Source organism: Nannospalax galili, unplaced genomic scaffold (genome assembly GCF_000622305.1).
Source record: "Nannospalax galili isolate Female #2095 unplaced genomic scaffold, S.galili_v1.0 scaffold66, whole genome shotgun sequence".
NCBI lineage: Eukaryota > Metazoa > Chordata > Mammalia > Rodentia > Spalacidae > Nannospalax > Nannospalax galili.
In genome coordinates this window covers 3,531,360-3,548,512 of record NW_008356058.1, presented here as the reverse complement: position 1 = coordinate 3,548,512, position 17,153 = coordinate 3,531,360, and the positions used below count along the sequence as shown (strand labels likewise).

The following is a 17,153-nucleotide window of genomic DNA, read 5'->3' as shown; positions in this document are numbered from 1 at the left end:
ATCAAATATAAAGGAAATCCCATTAGGATCACAGCTGACTTTTCAGTGCAAACTATGAAAGCCAGAAGAGCCTGGACCAAAGTATTCACAGTTTCAAATGATCACAGATGCCAACCCAGATTACTGTACCCAGCCAAAATGTCTATTATAGTCGAAGGGAAAAGAAAAATCTTCCATGACATAAATAGGCTGAAGGAGTTCACGTCCACAAAACCAGCCCTTCAGAGTGTTCTGGAAGCAATACAAACAGCTGAAGAAAGGAATGACTATACCCAAGGGGTTGCAGAAAGAAATTCAATAAGGTATAACTTTGGAAATGTACAGGTGTATCAAGAATGTAATCAGAAATAAAAATGACCAGATTCAATACTCATCTTTTATTAATAACTTTTAAGTATTAATGGATTGAACTCCCCAGTCAAAAGACACAGACTAGGTGAATGGATTAAGAAACAAAACCCAGCTGGGCATGGTGGTGCATGCCTTTAATCCCAGCACCTGGGAGGCAGAGGCAGGTAGAGCTCTGTGAGTTCAAGGCCAGCCTGGTCTACATAGTGAGTTCCAGGACAGCTGGGGCTACAGGGCCACCCTGTCTCAAAAAGACCAAGACCAAAAAAAAAAAGAAAGAAACCACATCTTTTTGTTGTCTGCAAGAAACTCATCTCACTTTCAAGGACAGACACTGTCTTAAAGTGAAAGGACAGAAAAAATATACCCCGGAAAAAAGCAGGTATACTAGGAAAAAAGCAGGTGTAGCAGTTCTAATATCTGACAAAATAGACTTTAAACTAAAACTAATCAGAAAAGATAAAGTGGGCCACTTCATTCTGATCATGGGAATAATAAATCAAGAAGATATTACAATCATGAACTTTTGTTCACCAAACTCTGGTGCACCCAACTTCATAAAAACAATACTACAAAAACCAGATTAATCCCAATTCATTAATAGTAGGGGACTTCAATACCCCACTGTCTCCATTAGATAGGTCAATAGGGAAGAGAGTTAACAGAGAGACATCTGAATTAAACAATACCATTTATCAAATGGACTTAACAGACATCTACTGTGTATTCCACCCAAGCACCAAAGGACATACTTTCTTCACAGCACCCCATGGAACCTTCTCCAAAATCGACCATATACTGGGGCACAAAACAAACCTCAACAAATACAAAAAGATTGAAGTAATTCTATTTATTTTTATCAGAGAAGGCATTAAGTAATGAGTATTTTGGCTTTCTGTCAGCATTTATTCTCATTTTTTCTGGGAGTAAATAATTGCTTTTGGCTTTGAATAACCAAAAGAAAAAAAATTCTATTCACGAATAATAAATTAATGACTTTAATGTACAAGTTTGAATTCTAGTATTCATTGATTTATAATAAGTTGGTTGTTCTTTGTTTTAGGTATCATTTGAATGTTTTGTTTTTGTTTTTTTTCTTTTTACTTTATGTTCTCTTTACCATTGTAAGTGCATTTGCTTTTTTGGGCTCAGTGCTGGGGGTTATATGTAACATTAAACTACAGTCCTAGCCCCTATAGGAATGATTTGATTTTTTTGTTGTTTTTTTGTTTTTTTTGAGACAGGGTCTCTCTGTAGCCCCAGCTGTCCTGGAACTTATTATGTAGACCAGGCTGGCCTTGAACTCACAGAGATCCACCTGCCTCTGCCTTCCAAGCTCTGGGATTAAAGGCATGTGCCACCATGCCCAGCTAGGTATGATTATTTTTAACATGTCTCTCAAAACATTAATCACAACTTCATTGTCCTGTACTTGGACCTGCAGTGGTGTCAAACCTTCTGATAGTAGTTGTCAACCCTTAGGCCCAACCTACATGTGTCCCGATCCAGAAAGCCTGGCTGATGGGAGTCATCCCCGTGGTGATGGATAGTGAGAACACTGTGCAAGAGAAGGCTCTGGAATGCTTGGACCAACTCCTGTTGCAGAACCTTAAGCATCACAAAAAATTTGATAGTGAGGACAACAGCCAGGTACTTGCTTGGACACTGCTTGCTCTCCTCACCACAGAAAGCCAGGATTTGAGGTATGTTAACTCTATAGCTTAAATTTCTTATAAAAGGCCTTATGGTGTTTTAGTAAAATGTTCAATTGATATTGCAAAATCAGTTGTCTAAATACTTAGTATGTCTGAAGACTGTATGACCTCTTTCTTTCTTGATAGTCTTCACATCTCTTAGCATTGTTGTGCTGAGTGTTTTTGTGGTGTCTTTGATCACTTTGCTTCCCTCTGACTGCCTTCCAGTTTTAGACTGCTGTTATATGTAGTATAAAACATGGCATAGCATTATTACGTTGTCATTCCCCACTACTGCTGTTAGGATAGGTGACTTCCTCATTCTTACAAACTAAACTTTGTAAATCTTATTGGACTAGTGGATTTAATAACACTGCATTTTTTTTTGTCTTTGATCAGATGGAGGAGATACTGTGTATAGTGAACATTGTAGTTAAGAATTGGAATCTGTTGCCGGGCATGGTGGCTCACCTCTTTAATCCTAGCACTTGGGAAGCAGAGGCCTGAAACTCTGTGACTTTAAGGCTAGCCTGGTCTACATAGTGAGTTTCAGGCCAGCTGGAGACCATATCTCAAAAAAAAAAAAAAGACAACAAAGAATTGAATCTGTAATGATACCTTTTACACTTACTACAGTAGCCTTACAGTTGGTTTGAGCAGTCTTCTTTTTCTTGCCTCTCTTTGTCATATAAGAAACACAGACTTTAAAAAAAAATTTTAATAACTACATGATTAGAAGAAGTATTTCATTATAGTTTTAACATATTCAGTAACACACTACAGAGCAAGAGTACATCTCTTTTGCAAGTGGATGCAAGTTTCTAGGTTCACAATTGAATTAATATAGTTATATATTATTGAACTCAGTATAAGCCCTGTAAGACATAAAATTGAATGAGTTTTTAACCTTAAAGAAGATCTCCATTTCATTTTAGAATATATTGTTCCTTGCAGAAAGACTCATTGTTTTTGCTACTAACACTGAGATGTTGGGGCATGCATCTCTAGGTTGTATATATCTGATTATCTGTGTGTATCTGATTATTATTAGTCATAATCGGTTGCACTTGGATCCTTGGTGCCTGTGTGTGTCTATAAAGTCATCGGATAGATTTCAATGGTAATGTTTATCACCTCTACTAATTAACATAATGTAAAATTTCCATGCTTCCTACTCAAATATAGTATATTTTTTAAAAAATTAATCATTTTGTGTGTGTGTGTGTGTGTGTGTGTGTGTGTATCACACAGAACATTGCCACCGTCTTATTCAACTATATACCCACTTCCCAGATGGCACCCTCCCATAGCCTCCCTCCTCCCTATAGACCCCTTATATTCTGATATCCCTGCTACTGTATGCTGTGTTGTCGGCACCCCCCAGCCATTCCCCTCTACTTGCCCTTCTGGTGGATCTAGTCAGCTTATCTAGAGGTCTTTGTTTTAGGAAGGTTCAGCTGTTCTTCATCTAGCAGCAGTGAGTTGTCAATATTCCTTTAGATAAGATTGGAGTCTGCTGTTCATTTTCCCAGTTCTATGCTGGGTTACTATCTGGGAGTCCCTTTGTTTACCCTGGCCAAAAACTCAAAAGAAGGTATATCTCCTATCTGTCATTGTTGCTTGTTATGTAGCCTTTAGCTATACATATGGACCCTTAAAAAATTGTATTGGCCCCTTTAATCTTTGGTTACACTTTGCCTTTGGGTGTTTAAGGCCATACAGTTGGCCCAGATAAACCAATTTATTTTTACTCTTAAGGCTGTTTGAGGATCTGTTCCTCAGGGGTCACATGGCCTTGAGAGGAGCCCCTGGCTCCTTTCTTTTACCAGTTCCACCTATGTGAAAATAAGTCAAAAGGTCCTGCTCAACCATGGCTAGCTTTGCTTGGAAGCATGGAGGAAATGATTCCTCTGTGTTGACCCTCCTCTTTGTAGACTGGACACTGGTTCAAGTCCATCTAGTGGGGTCTCCTTGGCCTCCTGATCAAGAGGACAGGTGACCCACCACAATTACAGGACGTTTTGAGAGATGCTCTTAGTCCCCTGGAACTAGTCGACCTACACAGACTTTTTATATATAGTATATATACAGTAGAGTAATGGATTTAGTGTAATTACTCTACAGTAGAGTAATGGATTTAGTGTCATAAGATAATGCTCTGTGGTCTTCACAGATTACTTTTTCTGACCCTTAGTTTCCTCATTTGTTTTTTTTTTTAATATTTTATTTATTATTTTTATTTTATGTGTACAAGTGTATTGCCTGCATGTATGTGCGTGTACCCGTGTTGTGCAGTGCCCCAGAGGTCAGAAGAAGGCTTTGGATTCCCCTGGAACTGGGGTTCAGGACAGTTTGGAGCCACCATGTGGGTGCTGGGAATTGAACCTGGGTCCTCTGCAAGAGCAGTCAGTGCTCTTAACCACTGAGCCATCTCTCCAGCCTCAGTTATCTCATTTGTAAGACCTGCTAATTGGATCACTTGATATTTTCATATCCCTTTTGATATTAAAACATTATGAGTGCATATTCATTCATCTAGTCAGTATTTTCTCAGTATCAGCTATGTGCTTTTGCTGAGCTTTCTAGGAAGGAGAAATTTATCCAGCAGCAGAATCTACTATATTTTCATTATTATTGTCTGTCTTTTCCTGTTCCTGTGATAAAATACCCTGATACAAAGCATAGTTATCATGGTAGAGAAATTATAGCAACAGGAAACTGGTCACATTCAGGGAACTGGTCACATCCTGTCAGAGTTGTGTGTATGTATCTGTTTGTGTACACATACATATGCATGTGGATGCATACAGTGGTCAGAGGCTGACTTAGGTACCCTCCTTGATTGCTCTCTATCTTATTTTTTGAGACAGGATGTCTCACCACTTGGCTAAACTAGCTGGACAGTAAGCTCTGGGCGTCTCCCTGTCTCACCCCTACTTCTAGCACTAGATGCACACCATGATGCCCAGCTTTTACATGGGCACTGGGGATCCAGACTCGGGTCCTCTTGCTGACACTGCAGGTACTTTTCAGATGGAGCCAATGTTACTAATTCTTTGACTTTTCTTTTTTTTGTAACCCCACTGCTAAATACATTTACTGAGTTATTAGTTACTACAATTTTCTTTTCTCAGATTTTCATTTTCTCCATTACAGTTTTCAATTCCCTGCTGCAATTAATCATGTTTATTCATTTGAATATGCTAAACATTGCTTTATCTAGTGTATTGTTATTAAACTAGTATATCTGCTACTGTCCAAGTGACAGTGTTTCTCTGTAGCTTTAGCAGTTTTATCTCTGTGCCATTACATTCCAGAAAATGTTTTAAAATTATTCATGTATTGGGGGCTGGAGAGATAGCTCAGCGGTTAAGAACACTGACTATTCTGGCAAAAGATCGGGGTTCGAATCCCAGCACCCCACATGGCAGTTAAGGGTGCACTTACCTACATGCAGACAATATATTCATACACATAAAATAAATACATGCGTACACATAAAATAAAAATAATAAATAAAATATTAAAAAAAATTATTCATGTATTACACTTAAAACCAATCTTAAAAATTACCAAAAAAATCTCTCTTAATTAGGTAGTAATCTGTTTATCATTCAGTTAAGTAGAAGGGGCAGAATCTCAGAGTATGAGAGGGATCAACAGACATATTTCCAAGTAGCTCCAAAGTCAGCGATTCCAAAGATTGAGATGATTGCACACAAGAATTTTAGAATGCATGTAGTAGGATGCTCAGCTCATATATCACTAATGTATATTATAAAAGGAAAAAGACTGAGTATTAGTGAGGTAAATGTTTAGGAAGTCTTTAAAAAGTGACTAAATCTGAAGGAAAAAAGGACTAAAATTAAGACCTGATTTTGGGCTGGGTGTGTAGCTCAGTGGTAGAGAGCACTTGCCTAGCAAGTCCAAAACCCTGGGTTCCATCCCAGCCCAAAGCAAAACTGATTAACAACAACAAAAAAACCTGATTCTTCAAAGCTTAATGGAAAAACGACTACTTTTTGTGACAGTTTGCAAGGAGAGACAAGCAGGCACAAATCAACAATATTATCAGTGAAATGGATGGTATAAGTGTGGTCATATTATACATTGTAAAATTTTCAGAAATTATTTCTTCAATTTTTTTTTTTTTTGTCTTTTTGAGACAAGGTTTCCCTATAGCCCTGGCTGGCCTAGAACTTGCTGTATAGACCAGGCTGGCCTTGAACTCATTGAGATCTGCCTACCTGAGGCATATGGCCTGCCCAGCTAAAAATTAGGTTTTTTTTTTGTTGTTGTTGTTGTTTTGTTTTGGTATTTTTGAGGCAGGGTCTCCCTGTAGCTCTAGCTGCCTGGAACTCACTCTGTAGACCTGGCTGGCCTCTGCCTCCTGAGTGCTGGGATTAAAGGCATGCACCACCACGCCCAGCAAAAATAGTTTTTTTAAGGTTGCTTTTTTATGCCTAGTTTTTTTTAAGGTTGCTTTTTTATGTCTTTGGCCTGGTAGGGCATCAGTGTCCTTTCAAATCTTTAAGTACAAATGCTTGTACAAGCAAAGTATTTATAAGTTAATTTATAATTTAATTTAATAAGCAAATTATAATTTAATTTCAGTCCCTTTTGTTTGTTTGATTTTTGTTTTTTTGAGACAGAGTCTCACTACACAGCACTGACTGGCCTGGAACTCACAGAGCTCTGTCTGTCTCTGTCTCCTGAGTGCTGGGATTAAAAGCATTAAAGATACCCACCATGTCCAGTTCCCAGCCATTTCTTTTTTTTTTAATTATTTTTATTTTATGTAGGTGAGTGTTTTGCCTGGATGAATGTAAATGTACCACATTGTGTGCAGTGCCTGCAGAGGCCAGAAGAGGGTATCAGATTCCCTGGATTATGGATTGTTGTTAGCCACCATGTGAGTGCTGGGCACTGAACCTAGTTCTTCCACAAGAGCAGCCAGTGCTCTTAACTGTTGAGCCATCTCTTCAGCCCCAACATTTATTAATTTTTTAAAAACACAGCAGCCATCTATTTGCAGAGCAAGCAAAAATAATAACAGCAACAGCCCAAAAGGAAGCTACTGCCTCTCAGACCCTGCCCTCTGGTCCTACCCCACTGACCACCCAGCCTAGACACACTGGCGGTAGAGCTGTAGGTGGTACAGCTTTCTATGTATGTGCCACTACAGTGGGAGAGAATATAGTGGTACCTTTCTAAAAAGCGGCCCAGTTCTCTAGAATTTGTTTTTTTAGGAATGTTAAATATAAAGTTTTAATTGATAACTTCCTTGTACTCGTTTGCCAGGACTGCTGTAAGAAAATACCATAGTATGTGGCTTAAATAAAAGAAATTTACGTCTTATAGTTCTGGAGGCTGGAGGTTCAAAGTCGAGATTCCAGCAGCTTTGCTTTCTTGTAGGCCTCTCCTTGGACTGCACTATCTTTCTCTGACCTTAGAGTCTTTTCCTGTACCTGCATATCCCTAGAGTCTGCGAGTGTTCAGTTTCTTATAAGGACATACATAACAGTGGATGATAGCACACCCTGTTAGCCTCATTTTAACTTTATTAGTTATTTATAGATACTGTCTCCAAATATAGTTACATTCTGAGGGTACAAGTGTTAGGGCTCTAACATTGAGATTTTAGAGGAACACCAGTCAGCCCATGACACACTTCTAAAAGGAAAGGCTGCATCTTTTTTTTAACACATAACCTAAGCTGTCTTGTTACCTGGTATATTATAGTGGCACAGTGAATACTCCATTGAATGATTATCAACAGCTGCTATGGCTGAATATTCTCTTCCAGCCCTCATATTGAAATACAATGGCAGTTAAAAGAATATCATGTGGAGGGCTGGAAAGATGACCCAGCAGTTAAGAGGACTGGCTGCTCTTGCAGAGGACCCAGGTTCAGTTCCCAGCACCCACATGGTGGCTCACAACCATCTGTAACTCCAGTTCTAGGGGATCCAACTCCTTCCTCTGACCTCTGAGGGTATTGCACAACATGGGTGCACTTACCTGCAGGCAATACAGGCATACATATAAAAAATAATAAATTAGGGCTGGAGAGATGGCTCAGCAGTTAAGAACACTGGTTGTTCTTGCAGAAGATGCGGGTTGGAATCCCAGCACCTACGTGGCAGCTAACAACTGTCCGTAGCTCCAGTCCCAGGGGATACGACAGCCCCTTCTGACCTCCATGGGCATTGCACGACACAGGTGCACTTTTTAATCATGAGGTGGGGTCATACGAGAAGTGATTAGGCCGCCAGAGTTGTGCCCACCTGAATTAATTAACGTTTGTATAAGAGCTTTCAGGAGTGGGCTGTTTTGCTCCATCTTCGTGCGTTTGCACTGCTTTCCTTTTCTGCAGGGTGCAGCATACAGAGTACTGCTTTGGAGCAGAGTGTGGCCTCAGCAGACACCAAACCTGCAGCCTTAACCTTAGACTTTTCAGAACTGTGAGCAGTACATTCCCTGTTCTTTATCATCTGTACCTTCTTGGGTGTTACAGCAATTCAACAGCCTAAGGTGACACCACAGATGACATACAGAGGACAGATTGGGAAAACTGTAACATGACTCATAAATCAGTATAGGACCCCTTCATGGAAAATAGATTATGTGAAAAAGCAATTCACAAAATTTGAGGTGGAGATGAAAAATAAACATAAAAGAGATATTGAATCTGATATTAAACTTTTCTAACAGAAGAGTTAAAAATAAAGCAAATTTCAATTTGTCAAAAATATGAGACTTGACCGTTTATACTGTAACAAGTATTCTTGAGAATTTGAAAAAATGACATTTTTGCATACTTGATGTATGCATGCATAAATTGTCAAAACCTGCATAGAGAACAATCTAGCGCTGTATATTTCAAATAAAAGACTTAGTGTTCATCACCCCAAGCCTGTATTCCTTCTCTTCTGGTGTTCTCCAGTCCACAGGCAGGCTCTCCTCCCTCCCGTCTGTCTGCCAGTCCACCCTTTGTCCTTCCTACATGAATGGTTTCTTCAGGAAGCATCAGAAGATGGTCTCTGTCATATGACATTCTTCATCTTCGTCTTCTCCTTATTTCCTTCCATGCACCCTGGGTCCCAACACCACACTCTTCTCCCCATACATAGTCTCAAGTTGTCTTGCATTACCCATACCTTTGAGCACAGCAACATGGAATGTTCTTTCAGTCCTCTCTGTTCTGTTTGCTCTTACCTGTCCTTTGATGTGTCCTTTACTTTTTTTTATATATATATTTTACTTATTTTTATTTTACGTGTATGTGTGTATTGCCTGCATTGCACCTGTGTCGTTCAATGCCCGCAGAGGATGGAAGAGACTGTTGGATTCCCTGGAACCGGAGTTACGGACAGCTGTTAGCTGCCATGTGGGTGCTGGGATTCAAATCTGGGTCTTCTTCAAGAATAGCCAGTGTTCTTAACCACTGAGCCATCTCTCCATCCCCCATGTTTGTCCTTTACTTATCTCTGAAAGTCTTCTACTCCCAAGTTACTTTATTATCTAACTCTGTGAGACACATTTACATCTGAAACTGAGACTGAACCCACAGTCCTGTAGCATTCTTGGCATCCTCTATAAGATTTGTTTTCATTTTCAGATAGAGAAAACCACTTTTGCATATTCAGTTCAGAGACAGAAGCACATAAACTATTGAGGATGAATGAAACGTGGTGATGCTTAATGTAGTTGCTTAATGTTTCCTTCTGGAAACAGTTATGGGAGGATTGTACTTTTAAAGGAGGAGATTTGGGAATAGAGGAAGAAAAGTACCAAAGAGGAACTAATATGAACTCTCTGGCTAGCTAACCTTTCATTCACTAACGAAGTAGCCATCAGAATCATCCACACACGGTTACAGAGTAGGGTGGAGTCTTCAAGGCGAAGAGCATTTGGAATAGCTGTTGGCAGATATGGGCTAGTACGGTAGTAGTGATGGAATGAGTTAGTGAAACCTGAGTTTTTAAGCATAATATTAAAATATTTCTTGCTTTTAAAAAACAAAAAAACAAAAAAACAACTTTTATTTCATGGTAATAGAGTGGAAGTTTCCAAAAGCCATATGATGATATTGGAAGATTGCATACAAAGCCCACCTTCTGTTTCAGCAAGACCAACAGAGCTTTACAAAAGGATCTAACAGTGACATTCTAATTCTTTACATTGTTTGGGAAAGAATTATTTTTATAAAAATACTATTGCTTATAGTAATATAAAAAGACTTATTGGTTTGGGGTTTTTTTGTTGTTGCTTTGTTTTTTGTTTTCAGTCCTGGGGAATTCAACCAGGGCTTTGCAAATTATAGGCAAGTACTCTCACTTAGCTGTGTCCCCAGCCTTCTTTTTATTTCTCTTTTGAGACAGGATCTCAGGGAGTTATAGCCCAGACTGGCCTTGAATTTGCAGTCCTCCTATCTCAGCCTTCCAGATACCTAGGATTACAGGTCTGTACCACCATGGCCAGCTTATTGTTAACTTTTAAATAACTGGTAGACATCTTTAAGTTTTTTATTTAAATTCTTAACAACAAATATTGGTAGATACATAATCTACATAAAAGTTCTTTAGGATGATCTGTAATTCTGAGTTTAAAGGGCTCTGACTAGGATGTAGTTCAGCGGTGCAGTGAGACACCATGTCTCATAAAATGGAGTGTAATTGAAGACTTCTGACATTGAACTTTGGCCTACATGCATGCCTGTATACCCACATGCACAGGTACACACATGATCATGTACATTCACAACATGCTCACACACACCAAGAAAACAAACCAAAAAAAACAAGGTGGAGAGTGATAAAGATACCTGATGTTAACCTCAGATGTCCACATGTACACACATGCTCACGTGTGCATGTTCACCTGTAGACATGCATATCCACACACTGATACACATACATGCAAACCCCAGAAGAGTAATATTAAAAACAATAAGGCTGGTGAATTGAACAAGTTCTATAAACATTTATAAATAGGATTTACTTAAGATTTTTAATCAAGGATTGCTAGAATATCAAGCTGTGTTCAGAGAGAGAGAAAGAAAGAGCTTCATAAAATAGCTGACCTTTGAATTGACTTTTTTCTGATTTCTTTCTTTGTTTGTTTGTTTGTTTGTTTGTTTGTTTTTGTCTTTTTGAGACAGGGTCTCCCTGTAGCCCCAGCTGTCCTAGAACTCACTATGTAGACCAGGCTGGCCTTGAACTCACAGAGATTTGCCTGCCTCTGCCTCCCGAGTGCTGGGGTTAAAGGCGTGCCAGCATGCCCAGCCCCTAAGATTTATTTTTTAAATTACTGTGTGTGTGTCTGTGTGTGTGTGTGTGTGTGTGTGTGTGTGTGTGTCTGTATCTGTCTGTCTGTCTGTCTCTGTATTGGGGTGTATGCACATGAGTGCAGTTGCTTATGGAGGCCAGAAGAGAACATTGGATCCCCTGGAGCTGGAATTAGAGGTGGTGGTGAACCACCTGATCCGGGTGCTGAGAACTAAACCCAGGTTCTCTGTTAGAGCACTACACACCCTTTAACTACTGAACTATTTCTCTAGCTCCCCAAATTGATGCTTGAAAGCTAATAAGAAGTAAAAGGATAACCAATAGAGGAAACAGCTCTGGGCACATAAGATAGTGTGCACTGCACTAGCACGTCAGTGGGTTGGTATGACACTGTCAGGGACGGGATCCCAAATGAAACTGGAGCAATATAATACAGCATGCTGAGAAGTGTGACTTTATATTAAAAGCAGAGTAGCAAGGGGGATGTTGCTGATGAACTTAAAATAAGGAAAATACTGGGGTTAATATTTTAGGAACTCTAGAAAAATGGATTTGTTTGGTGACCAAGAGGACCAAACTAGAGATTGAAAACACAAGCCACTTTGACTGAAGTCAAAGTTAATGAGGGAAGAGTAAAGTAGAGGCAGTGAAAATAGAGAGACAAGACTTCTTCAGAGCTGTTCAACAGTTAGGGTGGAGAGTAGAAGGGAATGGAAGAGGTGGGCCAGTGTGTTCAGTTAACAAGCATATTCTAAGTACTTCATTTTCAAGGCCCTACTCAAAGTACTTGGAATTTGCAGAATTTGACATTCTTGCTCTATTTTGGTTGCTCTTGGTTTAGTGGAAATTTCACAAAATAAAGCCAGTTTTATTAGGAAGTGAGTTCTAAAAGCACAAAAGAAGGATATAGTCACATTTTATTATGTCTTCTCTTCATACTTTCCTCCCTGTGTCCTTCCCCTCTCTCCTTCCCTCTGGCAGGAGACTGACTCCAGGGACTGTCTGCATGCTGGGTATGCACTGTACCACTGCGTTATAACCCAAGTCCTCCCATTCTTCTTAAGCTTAAAATGATACCAGCCCATTTTCTATTGCTATGGCAGAATACCTGAGGCTGGGAACTTTGGAAAAGAGATATATTTACCTCACCCTTTTGGAGACTCTTAAGTAGTCCGTGATCAGGCAGTCCATACATTCAGCTTCTGAAAGGGCCTCATGGTTGGGCCCATGTAGAAAAAAACCAGGAATCCAAGAGAGAGTCAGGCTTGCACTTTGAAAAAAAAACTTGCTCTCATAACAACTCCAAGAAACTTTTCCTTTTCCTTCTGATGGTGATACTGCCATAACCTAACCACCTTCCACCAGCCCAGCCCCCACCCTTAAAGGTTCTGTCACCTTCAGCACTTCTGGATGAACCTTGGAAGAGACACCCAAAGCATAGCAGATAGCTAAATATTGGAGAATATATAGGAATCTGCCAAGCAGTTGTAGCCGTGAGGGTTCCCATACAGGAGAAAATAGTGCAGAGGCTGAGGACTCCACAAGTCTAAGGAAGCTGCTGCCTTGTTTGCCATTGCTGGGAGTATGGAAAACATGCTAGGCAGGTGGAAACTAAGGGAGGGCTGGACATGAAGATTTTGATTAAATGCTTGGAGTACTTGATCACATCAGGGTACAGAGCTTACCCAGAGTTATCTTGTGGGTAAGAGAACCAATAATAAAGCCTTTTCAAAGTCAGCAATTACAGTGATTAGAAGAGACTAGGTAAAGGGTGATGGAGGAGATCCCACAGGTGGGCTAGAGTGCAAGGGAGACTATCAGCCCACACCTCTAGTAAATGCCAAACTGAGTAAGGACTGGAGACTTGTTATTAGTTTTGATATAACTGCTAGTATTTGTTGAATCTCATTCTAATCTGATTAGATGGAGAGTGAGTGACATTAACAGTGGCGCTGACTGGTAGGATTGAGGCACATCAGGAACCGCTCAGTTGACATGGAGGGGTCTGACTTGTCAGAATGGAGCGAAATTTTACACTTAAAACTAAACATTTGGAGATTTCTTTGTACCCATCCTGTTGTCTTCTTAGAGTAAACATCACTTGATATATTATGTGATTCTTTTAAAACAGACTTTAAAAATATTTTATGACTGCATATATCTTGTGTTTAGATGTAGATCATACATAAATCACGTAGGCCGGCTATGGTAAGGCACTTGGCTTGTGGGTGGATTTTTAATTACTAGGTAGTCAATGCATTTGTGATACTGTGTCCTATGATAATTAATGTACTATGATACATTAATAAATGTTTGCCTTTTGTTACAGTTGCTTTATACTACATACTTTTGAGAATCCCCTTATTAAAATAGTTTAATGAGGGGCTGGAGAGATAGCTTATTAAAAGTGTTTGCTTTGGCAAGCATGAGGAGCTGAGTTCGAGTCCCCAGAACCTATGTCAAAATGCCAAGTGTGGTGGCACACACTAGTGATCCCAGTGCTAGGGACGTAGAAACAGAGGAGGATCCCTAGGGCTTGCTGGCCAGCCAGTCTATCCCAATTGGTGAGCTTCAGGCCAGTGAGAGAAGTTAGTGTTCCTAAGGGTGACACACAAGGTTGTCCTCTAGCCTCCATCCACATGTGTACACACACACACACTAAACATTTTAAAAGTTTAATGAGGAAAGTCTCATTAATCTTTTTATGTGTGGGTTCCCAACAGTTAAGAAAAATTAATTAGAAGAGCTTTATTTTTTATGCATTGTCTGATGAGTCATGCTCTCATACCATGCTATGGGAAGAAGATAAGATGATTTAAAGACAACAGTGAGGGCACTGGGAGCATGGATCCCTAAGGCTTGCTGGCCAGCTTGTCTAGTTGAACAGTGAACTCCAGGTTCAGTTAGAGACCATGTCTTAAAAAATAAGGTAGAGAGGGGCTGGAGAGATGGCTCAGTGGTTAAGAGTACTGACTGCTCTTACAGAGGACCTAGGTTTACATGGTGGCTAACAATCCTTCGTAACTCCAGTTCCAGGGGACCCAATGCTTTCTTCTGTCTTCCGTGGGCACTACACAACATGGATGCACTTACATGCATGCAGGCAAAATACTCAGATATAAAATTAAAATGATAAAATTTTTTTTTAATTAAGGTGGAAAGAGATTGAGAAAGACACTTGACATCAACCTCTGCAATGCATGTGCACACATAAGAACGTGTACATACACACATGACACACAAGTCAGTCTCATGAACATTTTTTGTATGCCAGAAGCATTTTTATTTTCTGTCTGTGAATAAAGTTTAGCAAGTTGTAGCTCATTCGCTTCACCATATTTAAGTACTACGCTCCTCGTTCTCTCCAACCCCACCTTAAATAAAGAACAGTGCTTCTGTTCTTATGTCACTTGATTCCTATTGTCTCGGGACATACCTGTTATGGTATACTACATGTTTGTGTGAAAATTTTGGAGGGGGTGAGGATAGGAAGTGCCTCAAATGATAATGAAATTTTGTTCTTTGTTGTAAAGAGTAAGTGCTTTGTAAAGGGAAAAATAAAGACAACCTATTCTAAAAAGAAAATTAAGAAGATACCTAGTTTGATATCAGATGTGCTAAAGCTAGGCTCTTTATATGGATCCTGGAGCTATAGAAGTTGATACTCTTTCAGAGGGGCTGATTAGAACAGTTTTATGTATTTATAGTTACAATTCTGCTTTCCTGTCTCGTTTTTTTCTTTCTAGCCGCTATTTAAATAAGGCTTTTCATATCTGGTCCAAGAAAGATAAATTCTCATCCAGTTTTATAAACAGTGTGATATCCCACACTGGCACGGAACATTCTGTACCAGCCTGGATGCTGCTCTCCAAGATTGCGTGCTCATCACCCAAGCTGGACTACACCAAGATAATGGAGTCTTGGGAGAAAATCAGCAGGTAGCCTCTAAGGGACAGCAGAGGTTATTGGAAGCTCATGTCTCAGGAAATGGCCTGTTTCAGAGCTAGTGCTTTAAATTCTGGCGGAAGAACAAACATGAAAAATAAGAATCACATTTGAGTAGTCAGGTCACCTTTGTCAAAGTTTGTTAGCACCTTAACATTCCCACAGCCAATGGTTAAACCATTTTAACTTTTCTACTTCCAGTATTAATAGTCCAGAAAAGGCAAAAACAGGTTTTTTTGTGTGTGTTTTTGGTAGCACCAGGTTCAATTTAGTTCTCTCTATCCTTTTCTTTAGTGACCAGACTGCAAATTCAAACACCTTAGGATATATGCTGTGTGTCATTGGGCATATTGGAAAGCATCTTCCCAAGAGTACCCGGGACAAGGTGACTGGTGAGTGTCTGTTGTAGACTCCATCTTGAAAGTGCCTTGCCATTCACTTTAGTTTTTTTATATTTCTGTGTATTTTTAAAGCAGTTAAACTTCATGTGCTGTAACTTTCTTAGATGCTATCCAGGGTAAGCTGCATGGATTTCAGTGGTCTCTGGAGTTGATCAGCTCTGCTGTGGACACTTTGCAAAGGCTTTGTAGTGCATCGGCAAAGACAGCGGTGGAAGAGCAGGTACAGTTACACACACTCCTTAGTGTGCTTCTAATGTATTTGTAGTTAGACATGGTACTGTTTTTAAGATGATGGAGTGTTCTCTATAAATAGAGGACATGGAAGGATGTATGGTTCCCAGTAACTATTGCTACAGGTCAGCAGTGGTCACTGTAACTGGACTGGTGACTCTGCATTCAGATAAATAAAAATCATCCATAGGCTAGGCAGCTTTAGAGGTAACACCAGCAGGAGACGTTTGAATATAACATCATAGAAACAGCACAGGCACCTTCCAGGATTATGACAGGCCACTAAAACCATCTGTTGTGCATAGAACGGTATGATTAGGTAAAAAACGATGTTATTAAATGTTTTTGGAATGACAGTCTAGCCTATCACTTATCAGTAGATAATCTTGCAGGGGCTGGAGAGATGGCTCAGCAGTTAAGAACACGGATTGTTCTTACAGAAGACCTGGGTTCGAATCCCAGCACCCACATGGCAGCTAACAACTGTCCGTAACTCTGGTTCCAGGGGATCTGGCAGCTTCTTCTGCCCTCCACAGGCATTACACAACACAGGTGCACTTACCTACATGCAGGCAATGCACTCATACACATAAAATAAAAAATAATAATAAATAAAAAAAAATTAAAAAAAGAAAAGCACACTGAATGTTCTTACAGAAGACCTGGGTTCAAATCCCAGCACCCACATGGCAGCTAACAATTGTCCGTAACTTCAGTTCAGACAACCTCTTCTGCCCTATGCACTTACCTACATGCCGGCAATACACGCATAGACATTAAACAAACAAACAAATAAACAAACAAATAAATAAATAAAAGATAATCTTGGAAAACTGCAAGCAGGAAACAAACATTAACCAATAGGCATATAGTACTAAAAGACATTTGTACCTGGAGTCAAAGTGGAGTCATCTCAGGTAACCTTACGTCTTCAGTCATCAAATCTTGAGGAATACCAGCTGCTAGACCTATGTGAAGATAAGCCAAAGGTCCTACTTGACCATGGTTGGCTTCGCTTGAAAGCATGGAGGAAATGACTCCTCTGTGCTGACCCTCCTCTTTGTAGACTGGACACTGGTTCAAGTCCATCTGGTGGGGTCTCCTCAGCCTCCTTGATCAAGAGGACAGGTGACCTACCACTATCACAGGACATTTTGACAGATGCTTATAGTTCTCTGGAACTTAGTGGACTAGGAGGGAAAGGAGCAAAAACTGTCCTTCATGTCCCTCTGACCAAATTTATA

At 39.9% G+C, this 17,153-nt stretch overlaps 1 protein-coding gene across 4 annotated transcripts in view; it reads left to right on the top strand.

Annotated features, from left to right (window-relative positions):
* Positions 1–17,153, top strand: part of Ncapd3 (non-SMC condensin II complex subunit D3) — a 111,170-nt gene that overhangs the window by 60,485 nt on the left and 33,532 nt on the right. For 3 of the 4 annotated variants that reach the window (XM_017803488.2, XM_008854180.3, XM_029556692.1), the window contains 4 exons: positions 1,831–2,051; positions 15,079–15,270; positions 15,572–15,669; positions 15,783–15,898. In XM_017803488.2, coding sequence (XP_017658977.2) covers positions 1,831–2,051; positions 15,079–15,270; positions 15,572–15,669; positions 15,783–15,898 — 627 coding nt within the window. The remainder of the gene's footprint in view (positions 1–1,830; positions 2,052–15,078; positions 15,271–15,571; positions 15,670–15,782; positions 15,899–17,153) is intronic. The other variant, XM_029556691.1, reaches the window with a different exon arrangement.